The sequence below is a fragment of the Vombatus ursinus genome, unplaced genomic scaffold, assembly GCF_900497805.2.
Source record: "Vombatus ursinus unplaced genomic scaffold, bare-nosed wombat genome assembly UNPS02014798.1, whole genome shotgun sequence".
Lineage (NCBI taxonomy): Eukaryota > Metazoa > Chordata > Mammalia > Diprotodontia > Vombatidae > Vombatus > Vombatus ursinus.
In genome coordinates, this window is record NW_020954576.1 from 53,200,569 (window position 1) to 53,211,503 (window position 10,935).

The 10,935-nt window shown below is 47.6% G+C and overlaps 1 protein-coding gene across 1 annotated transcript in view; it reads left to right on the forward strand.

Annotated features, from left to right (window-relative positions):
• The first annotated feature begins 4,972 nt into the window (after window positions 1–4,972).
• Window positions 4,973–10,935, forward strand: part of NES (nestin) — a 9,648-nt gene continuing 3,685 nt past the window's right edge. Inside the window, 4 exon segments of the mRNA XM_027871711.1 lie at window positions 4,973–5,880; window positions 7,352–7,476; window positions 9,288–9,361; window positions 9,740–10,934. Of these exon segments, the coding sequence (XP_027727512.1) occupies window positions 5,089–5,880; window positions 7,352–7,476; window positions 9,288–9,361; window positions 9,740–10,934 (2,186 nt within the window). The 5' untranslated portion in view covers window positions 4,973–5,088.

Sequence of the window (10,935 nt, forward strand, 5' to 3'; positions counted from 1 at the left end):
GTCACAGCTAGGAAGTATCTGAGGTCAGATTTGAACCCAGCTCTTTCTGACTCTAGGTCGGCACTCTATCCACTGAGCCACCTAGGTGCCAACTTTTAGGAAGTAGCTTGGTGTAATTTAGATAACATGGTTCAGGTACCTTAGAGGAAGATGGAAGAGAGAAAGATAAATGGAAAGATATCAAATAGTAGCTAACATTTATATAGTGCCTTAGGGCTTTGCAAATATTACTTCATTTTATCCTTATGACAACCTTGGGAGGTAGGTGATATTATTATCCCATTTTACAGATGAGGAAACTGAGGTCAACAGGGGTTAAGTTACTTGTCCAGAGTCACACAGCTAGTAAATGTCTAAGGCCAGATTTGGACTTAAGTCTTTTTTAATTTCTTTCTTTCTTTTTTTGGCTAGGCAATGGGGTTAAGTGACTTGCCCAAGGTCACACAGCTAGTAAGTGTTAGAGGCCAGATTTGAACTCAGGTCCTCCTGACTCCAGGACCGGTGCTCTATCCACTGCGCCACCTAACTGCCCTTCTTGATTCCAGGTTCAGTACTTTGTCTGAAAAGAGAAACATAAGAGAACAGAAGTGATCTTCTGAATTATAATAATCATTTGGGACACTGATATGAGCCAGAGGCACACTACTCAAGTGCTGAGAGAAGGAAATAAGAGACCCATTAGGTAGAAGGGAGGATTCAGTGTGACAAAAGAGAAGGTTTAAAAAGGTACTCTTGCCTGGAGAAATGAGAGAGCTGGAATACTTTGTGACCTTTTCTCAATGTATGTTGTTGAGTCATTTCAGTCATGTCTTACTGTTCATGACATTATTTAGGGTTTTCTGGGCAAAGATACTGGAGTGGTTTGCCATTGTCCTTCTCCAGCTCATTTTAGAAATGAGGAAACTGAGGCAAAAGAAAGTTAAGTGTCTTTGCCCAGGTGTCTGAGGATAGGTTTGAACTCAGGACCTCCTGACTCCCGGGCTGGTGGCTCTATCCACTTCACCCCCTAGTTGCCCTTTCTCAATGCATAGTCCAGCTGTTTGAAAGCAGTTTTTGTGAAAAGACATAATAAGCACCTTCTGAAGGAGAATAGTGGACTTTTGGGGAGAAGGGAAGCAGAGATAGAGGAGTACAAAAAAACCTGTGGCATCTGCGAGGTGTAAAGGACAATGACATTGGGGAATGGACTCTACCACCCATCAAAAGCAGTGGAATGTTATGTGGCCACAGGTCACTGGTGAAAAAGCAATGCAACATAGACTTTGGAGAGAAGCACTGACTTCTCCTGGGAAGAAAGACAGAGAGACAGACAGACAGACAGAGACAGAGAGAGCACTCAGGAGAGACCAAAATTAGACAAGAAGAAGGATTTTACCCATGAGCAAGTTTCGTGTGCCCCAGAAGGATCAGTGTTGGGGTGGGGAGTTAATCTCTAAGAATTATTTGGGGAGAAAGATAGTAAGGACTTTAAGATCATTATTGGGAATTGTGAACTTAAATAAGAACCCATATTTGTGAGGCCCAAATGATATAACATATGTGAAGTGCTTTGCAAACTTTAAAGTACAAATGTTGGCCAGGGCTATAACTGGGCAGAGTAACTTGGCTTTATCCCAGGGAACTGAAATTCAGAGGGGGCTGACATCACTTGCAGTCCTTTAACAGCACAGAAACAACGAGACTAGTACTTAGTTAACAAAGATAACATGTTAGAATAGAACTTTACTATCTCCCAAGTGATTCCATTAGCCTTCCCTTACAAACACTCAGGTTCACAAAGCTTTGAAATGTAGGCTAGTTTAATTACACAGTAAGTAATGGTATCAAACTCAAATAGGGATGAATGCAGTCTCCAGTGTGTTTGACACTTCTGTAGTAAAGGACAGTCAGTCAGTGCTAAGTGCGAGGAAAGAAGAAGAAAATGATGATGATGATGATGATGATGATGATGATGATGATGATGATGACAGAGGAGGAGGAGAAAAAGGAGATGACAGAAGACAGTTCCTGTTCTCAAGGAGCTTACTCTAATTAAGGGGGGGGAGTGGAGAAGGGGACAGCATGCAAACAATGATGTGCAAGCAAGGTATATACAAGTTAAATTGAACATCATCAACAGAGGCGAGGCACCAGAATTAAGGAGGATAGAGAAAGGCTTCCTTTAAAAGATGAGTTTTAGCTGGGACTTGAAGATAAGAGGGTCAGGTGAGCAGGTGGAGCATTCCATGAATATGGGACAGCCAGGATAACTATCAAGGGTCAGGAGATAGAGTGCCTTGCTTGAAGAATAAATATCAAAGCCAGTGTCACTGGAAAGAAGAGTGGGTGGTGGGCATGGTTAAGGTGGAACAAAGACTGGGTAGATAGGAAGGAGTACAGAAAGGAATTGTGTCTGAACCTATAGAGAATCAAGCCCTGTGCCCCTCCCTTGGCTGATTGTCTTCTTATTTTAACTTAACCTTTAAAAGTTCCTTTTATTTTCCCTAGAATTTTTGGCAAGGTTCATGCTGGACTTTAGCTTTTCTGATACTATTCTGTCAGGTTTGTGATCAACACTTTTATGTTCATCCTTGGTTGCTCAAGCAGTGAATATAACTGGAAAGAGCATTATACTGTGTAACCATTCAAGCCTAGCTATGCCATTGGCATATCTCCCCTCTAGTCCTCTCCCCTCTGTTGATGATGTTCAATTTAACCTGTATATACCTTGCTTGCACATCATTGTTTGCATGCTGTCCCCTTCTCCACCTCCCCTAATTACAGTAAGTTCCTTGAGAACAGGAACTGTCTTTTGTCATCTCCTTTTTCTCCTCCTCCTCCTCTGTCATCATCATCATCATCATCATCATCATCTTCTTCTTCTTCTTCTTCCTCTTCTTTCCTCAGCACTTACAAGGTCACAAAGTTGCCTTCTCTTGGCCTCAGTTTCCTCTTAAAACTGGATGTGGGATAAGATATCTTTAAAGTCCCTTCAGGCTCTCTCTATCTTTCTTATTTTTTTTTTTTTTGGCTAGGCAATGGGGTTAAGTGACTTGCCCAGGGTTACACAGCTAGTAAGTGTTATGCACCTGAGGCCTATTTTGAACTCAGGTCCTCCTGAATCCAGGGCCAGTGCTTTATCCACTGCACCACCTAACTGCCCCCAGGCTCTTTCTATGAGCCCTTCCTTCCTTTTCTACACTTTTAAAGTCTAAAACTTATGGAGAACTCTTCGAGCATCTATAATCAGAAACAACAACAACAAAAATCAGCCTCTATTTTTACCTATTTACATATTTTTTGTTCCAAAAGATCATTTGTGATTTTATTATCGGAATAGCTTTCTTTTTTTCTTTTCTTTTTTCTTCCTTTCTCTTCCTTCTTCTACAATATCCCATTTTTCAGCTATCTTCCCTTTTAAATTCTCAGGTGATGGGATCCTATATATCCTATCTTTGAGCTTTCTGAAACCAGCTTTTCTAAGGTCTTAGAAACAAAACTGGCTATGCTCAGAGCTTACCAGCTTAGCCTTCCTAAATGCTAAGTGGGGGGGGCACTTCCCCCCATACAAACATGTATAGTCAAGCAAAACAAATTCCCACATTGGTCATGACAAAAAATGCATCTTAATCTGTACTTTGTACCTATTATTCCTTTGAATCCTTTGAAACCTTCTCTCCCCAAATTCAGAGAGGCTGCTAGACTTTGTTTCTTCATCTCTATCACAAACCACCTGCTTTAATTTATCATTTCCTTAACTAGCCACCAGAGGGCACTCTCTTCTTGATAATCTCAGCCTTCCTGCCAGGTAGAGACTGAAGACTAGAATGTCTTCTGGAAGAGAAAACTCGATACTTAGGAGTTTGTCATCCTCAGGTTAGAGAAAATGGCAGGAGGAACGAGCGTCAAGTAGCACCAAGAAGTTCTGCAGGCCCTTAGTACCCCAAGTCCTAACCCTCCACCAGTCCCTGGCTCAGGACTCCAGGTTGATGGGGAAGATGAGACAGGTTGACTGTGAAAGGGAGTGTCCTGCAATGTCCCTGGCCTTGTTTCCTAGGCTGTAGTTATGGCTACTAGTCCTTACCCTGACACAGCCCTAATCTCATCTTCTCCTGTCTTCTCAGAGCCTTTTCATAAATTGTTTTCCATACATTTTTTTATATCCCCAGAGCTTAGTACAGTGCCTGGAACATAGTAAATACTTAATAAATGCTAGGACACTTGGCGACTTTCTGCTGGGTCCATTCTTTACTCTTTCTCAACCTTTTTTTATGTATTTCTACTCCTAGAAGCTTCCCTAAACTGCCACTGTCTGTTTTGCTTTCCCATTCTCCCTATCCAGATACTTAGAACTCTGGGGAGCTAGACCCTCTGTTCTCGTCTCAATCTCTGTATCTGTATCTTTGTCCCCCAAGAAGCATAGAATCACAGAACACTGAAGCTGGAAGGGGGCAAAGAGTTCATTTTGTTCAGTCAACTCCTACCTGGACAGAGATCGCTTAGAAAAACATTCCTACCATGTGAATGTTTGTCATCTAGCCTGTGCTAGGAGACCTATGAGGATGGAGAACTCACTAACTTAAGTGGAAACCGGTTCCACTTTGGGACAGGAAGTTTTTTCTGACCTGGAAACTGAATTTGCCTGTTTGCAATTTCCTCTCATCGAGGTCTTACTTCTGCCCTCTGGAACCAAGTAGAATATGCCCTCTTCCACATGACAGAACTCCCACGGCTTGAAGACAACAACTATCATGAACTTCCTAAATCCTTTCCTCCAATCAGGCTGGTGGCTCCCCAGGACAGGGACTATATTTTCGCGGAATATCTCTACCCTGTACATAACTGCCTAAAAGAGAGGCCCAATGCAAATACTGGACATAGCTTTTGGTTATCAAGGGGTTAAGTCCTCCCTGTCTCCGCCCCCTTTTCCCAGCCGGCGGGAGTATGAATAGCGGGACTCGCTCTCCTCTCCTCTCCAAGTCTTTCCGGAAGCTCCCCCGGTTCCTCCCTAGCCCTCTCACCCTGGTTCTCCTCCCGACTCTCTGAGGTGGTTGGGGACCCGCCCCTTTCTCCTCTCAGTGCACTTCTCCCTCCGGGGTGGCATTAAGGATGATGGAGGGCTGCCTGGGAGAGGAGTCTGTCCAGATGTGGGAGCTCAATCGGAGGCTGGAGGCTTATTTGTCCCGGGTCAAGTCTCTGGAGGAGCAAAATGAGAGGCTTCGGCTGGAGATTGGCAGCCTCCGGGAGCTCCCTGGAGAGCCATCCTGGAGAAGCCAGGCGGAGGAGGAGCTGAGTGCCCTGCGGGCCCTGCTGGACCAGCGCTGGAGCGAGAAGCATGCTGCAGAAGTGGCCAGGGACAATCTTCTGGAAGAGGTAGAAGGGGTGGCAAGCCGATGCCAGCAGCAGCGGTTAGCCCGGGAGCGAGCTAAGGAGCAGGTGGCCGAGAGCCGCCGGCTGCTGGAGGCCGAGAAGTGGGCGGGGGTGTGTCTGGGGAACCAGGCAGCCGAGCTGGAGAAGGAGCTCGAGGCCTTGGTGGCGGCACATGAGCAGGAGCGGGCGGGAATGAGCGCCCAGGTGGCCCGCTCCGCCTTGGGCCTGGAGACCTTTCGCAGGGCTCCAGATAATGCCCCTGCCCCCGACGTGCAGGACCTAGCCCGCACGTTCGGGGAGGCGTGGAGGGGCGCAGTGGAAGGCTACCAGGCCCGCGTTGCCTGCATGGAGGCCTCCCTGGGACAGGCCCGAGAGAGGCTAGGCCAGGCGATGCAAGGGACCCGAGAGGGACAACGAGAGGTGCAGCGGCTGGACGTAGAAAGGGCAGCGCTCCAGAGCCGTCGAGATATGCTGGAGCAGAGACTGGAAGGACAGTGGCAGGAGCAGCAGGAGGCAGGAGACAAGTTCCAGGTGAGTGCGATGCCCCTGCCCCTCTGCTTCTCTCTCCTAAGCCCTGGTCCCTCTTTCCCAGCTCCTGCCCCTTGATTGCTCCCAGTCTTCCCTTGTCGCTGCCTGTCTTGCTTAGTGTCTTCCAGCCTCGACCTCTTTTCCCCTAGCTAGTGTGATTGAAGAAGTTCTGTTGGAATCTGCTTTGGTTGAAGAGATGGATCTTTCCAGTCTCTCCAAACTGTGGGGAGTATGAAAGAAAAGGGGAGTTAACCAGTCTATAGGGATCTGGCCAGAGGAGGGGAACCTTAGCAAAATCCATGTTCCCTCTGTCATTGGAGACATTCCCAATGCCAGAAAAGGATTACATTCTATATATAGGACAGCTAGAGTGTCCAGCTCCCACACCCAAAGATGTTCTTTGGGGTATCCCAAAATTTTCCTCAAGGATTTCCTGGTAGAATGAAGAGAACTGGCAATTTTCAGAGAGACAGAGAGAGAGACAGAGACAGAGAGACAGACAGAGAGAAAGTGTGCCCTTATACTTCCAAAGAGTTTTGTAGGAGCACCAACACTTTATTCCTCAGCCTGCACATACCTATACCCCCTGAAACCCTTCTCTTTGTGGTCCGCAGCAGCTTTAAACTCTTCCCTACTCAGGCAGCTTCGATTGAGCCAGCAAAAGATTCCCAATGGCTTTAACAGGGCCCAGGAAAAGGGTCAGGGGACCCAGGCATCCAGATTTCCAGTCCCTCTCTGTCTTATTCCGATACTCCCTGGGAGGAGCTCCACATTCCAGAGAAGCAGAGACAGCTGTCCCTACTCTCACACACAGCTGTGACTGACAGCTGTGAAAACAACCTCCCAGTTTGGACCTGAATGGGGAGTGAGGGGCCAGGGTCCTAGAGGAGAAGGACTGGCTGCCCCCTCTCCCCACCCCTTCTCATCTGAGGAAAGAGAATTTCAGGAAACACGGTGGGGGGGGAGGAGAGAGGGAGCTAAAGCTTGGAATGAAAGGGAAGGACACAAAATTGGGTGTGGGGAGGGTGAAAAATTGAGGGGAGGGAATTGCTTAAATTCTCAGGTAGTACTTTTCCTCCCTTCCTCTTTTGTTTCCCCTTTTTTCCTCTTTTTCTATTTCTGTTCTAACTTTCTCCTCTCTTTTCCCTTATCCATTTGCTTTAGAGTTAAATGTTGGAGGGCAGAGCATCCTCACAGGGCTAAGGCATGTGATACAAACCCTTTGAGAACATTGTTGAAGAATCCTTTCCCCCCCCCCCCCCCCAAAAAAAAGGAGGGAGAGAGGATACAGTTCTTGCCTCTGGATCTCCAAAGGGAAATTTTCCTGGGAGAAGGCACATGCAAGGGTCATCTCCCCAGAGCACTGAACAAAAGGGAATAAGCTGCTATTTTGACCAGGAGGGATGGGAAGACCTTCTTATCCTTTACGAAGAACGGAAGAGAGGTGCTGATTTTTCTGTTCCTTGTTTTGCAGCTGGCTGTGGAGGCCCTGGAGCAGGAGAAACAGGATCTCCACAACCAGATTGCTCAGGTCCTGGAAGATCGACAACAGCTGATGCACCTGAAAATGTCCCTTAGCCTAGAAGTGGCCACGTATAGGTGAGGCCCTCTTCCCAGAACCCTTCTTCCCCAGGACATTGTGGTTCAGTGAACAGGAATCTTCAAACTAGGAGTCAAGACACCTGAGTTCAAATCCCAGACCTGCCATTAACTTACCGTGTGATCTTAGACAAGTCCCTTCCCTTCCTCTGAGTCTCAGTATGTTCATATGTCGGACAAAGGTTTTGAAGCACATCTCTCAGGTCCCTTCTTTCCTTTACAGCCCCTTTTAAGCTCCAGGGAAAGAACCACTGCATCAGCTCTCCCCATAAGTTCTACATCTCTCTTCCCACACATTCCTTCACATCCTTATTTCATCAGGCCTGGGTTCCAGATGAGTGTGATACAGAGAGGCCAAGAGCTGGTCTAGGATGTTTCTGTCTCCTAGTGTCCATCGCCTAGTTTTCATTAAGCCTGCCACCTTAATTCTATGCAACAAAGTGGGAAGAGGCTTACAAGCTTAACAGAGACAGAAACACACAGAGAGAGAGAGAGAGAGAGAGAGGGAGAGAGAGAGTGTGCCCTTATACTTCCAAACAGTTTTGTAGGAGCACCAACACTTTACCTCCATATACCTATGCCCCCTGGGACCCTTGTCTCTGTGATCCACAGCAACTTTGAACTCTTTCCTACTCAAGCGGCTGCAATTGAACTTAACAAGCCCATCTCCCTTCTGATCTCTGCCCTAAATCCCTAGGAAGGTCCTGAATCCTGGGCTAGGTCCGAAAGGCACAAGGACACAATGTTAGACAGAGAGAGACAGGAGAGGGGTAGGGAAAGAATGAACGTGAGAGGGATCAGAAGAGATGAAGGTGAAATGTTTGGGAGTGGGGGTGGTCTGGACCCAGAGGAAAGAAGGTTGGGGAGGAGTGAACATTGTTGTCAGAAGGATGGAGGTTAGACGGAAGGGAGGACTTCTTCATTTCAGGGGTGGGGAAGAGAAATGTCAATGGCTTTTGCTTTCTTGGATACAGGGAGAAAAGGCATATAAAAATGTTTATTTAATTGACTTGCAAGACACTGTCTTCCCTTTTTCCATTGGTGATAGGGGGAGGTAGGTAGGAAGTATGTCCTACCCAGAGGCCCCCCAGGGGGATGGACATGATGATTCCTATCTTTAAAAGAACCTGAGATCCAGAGTGCTTGGAGGTCCCAAGACAAAGGCCTTGACCCCCAATCAAACTACTGAGAGGAAAGAGGAGAGGAGGCCCTGAGGAATTATAGCTTGGGTTCTTTGTAGGGGTGTGGGGCAGAAGGGTTTAGAATTCTGAATTCATTTGCTATTGTGTGAGCACAGCTCCCCTTCATTTTGCATGGCAAGATGGGGGAGCTCATCCCATGGGAACGGCTTGAGAATTCCTGCTTCCCCAAGGAAGCCCCCCTTCCCAGACCCTCCAGATGGCTGTCTGGACAATGGCAGCTGATTAGCATGAGAATAGTGCCCCCCAGCCCCCACAGGGAGAGGATGAGGTCATGGGTATGAGGGAATAGATTCCAGAGTGGGAGAGACACACAGTCTCCAAAGCAACGTGTGTATGCATGTGTGATTGTGCTCTGTAATTTTGTGTCTATGTGGCTGTGTGACTTTGGATGATGTTATAACTGTGTGTAGGTACCCTAGTGAGTGACTGCCATGTTTGTATGTCTGTGGGCTATAACCTTTGTCCATGGATATATTTGTGTCTGGATCTCTCATTTTGTGAATGAACCTGTCATGTTGGGGAAGGGCACAAACAGTCATTTTTCCATGCTGGGTTGGTTTAATTAATCAGGCAATCAGAGTAACCAAGATCCTCTTCCTTTGTTTTTAGGACCCTCCTGGAGGCTGAGAGTTCCCGGCTGCATACATCCAATATAGACTCAAAGACCACTGTCATCTTCCCTGGTAAGAAGATGCTGTCTCTGACTGTCACTCACTCTACCCCCTTGCCTTGCCCCTCAACCCATCAAGGGAAGGCTTGTTCAATATCCTGACACCCTTTCCCAACCTTTATTCCTCTTGCTGGTATGTGGTGAGCCTTGTTTTGCCCATCTTAGACTTCTTGCCCCCATAGACACCCAAATTTTAGAAGAAATTCCACTTCAAAGGAATCCCCCTCAATCAAGGGAAGGTATTTGAGGCCAGATCTTGATGATGGAAAGAGGTTCAGGAATGTGGTGGTAGGAAATATTGGGGGAGAAGTTCAGCAGGAATATTATAGATAAGGGGGAATTCCCCCAAGTTCACATACTGACTCTGCCTCTACCCCCTCTATCTTTTCAGACCCCAAGGGGGAGTTGTGTATCCCTGGGACACCTGAGATCCGACGCCCAGGACCCTGGCCTCCTGTCCTGAGCCCCACGCCCCTTCCCATGGTGGATACACCTAGGACCCCAATGCCTACATTTGTGAAGAGTCAAGGATTCCTACCAACCCAGACACCCACCTTGGCCAGCACCCCCATCCCACCCATTTCCCAAGCTCACCACTCAGGCTCTAGGAGGGAAGTCCAAGCCCAGGTGGCACCCTCCTACCTTCTCCAGGGGCCATCTTTTGATGGACCCAAGCCAAAGGATAGTGACTACCTGGCTGCTCCAAAGCTCCCATGGGCCAAAGCCAAGGTAGGCATTGGAGTGGGCAGTAATCTGGGGTCTGAAGAATCAGGGGTTGAGAAGCAACAGGTCGCTAGCTTTCCTTGTCCAGATAAGCTGATGAAACAAGTTGAGGATGGAAAAATTGACTTAGCAAGTGACTCTGCTATTGACCCCATGAAGGCCAAAGATGGGGAGGAAGAGAAAAAGGAGCTCAGTGGCTTCAGTAGTTCCCAGCCCCAAGGTCCAGATCCTAGTAAATACCAAAAGAAGGAGGAAAAAGAAATCCAGGGGGTGGCAGAGGAGGAAGAAGAAGCTGAAGAGACAATCACAGAGAATTTGGAACGAGGGGCATGGCAAAAAGGAGGGGCCCTAGACAGGGAGGAGATCCAGGAGACCCTGAGGCTGCCAGGTGAGATCCAGGAAACACCTGGGATTTCAGAGGAGAAGTTTCAGGAGACACTCAGGATTCTGGATGGAGAGATCCAGGAGGCCCTGAAGCTACCAGGTGAGGAACTCCAGGAGACCCAGAGTCTTCCAAGTAAGGAGATCCAGGAGACCCAGAAGTTGCCCAGTGAGGAATTCCAGGAGACCCAGATTCTTCTAGGTGAGGAGACCCAGCAGATCCAGAAACTGCCAAGTGAGGAATTCCAGGAGACCCAGAGTCTTCTAGGTGAGGAGATCCAGGAGACCCAGAAGCTGCCAGGTGAGGAGATCCAGGAGATCCAGAAACTGCCAAGTGAGGAACTCCAGGAGACCCAGAAGCTGCCAGGTGAGGAGATCCAGGAGATCCAGAAACTGCCAAGTGAGGAACTCCAGGAGACCCAGAGTCTTCTAGGTAAGGAGACCCAGCAGATCCAGAAACTGCCAAGTGAGGAATTTCAGGAG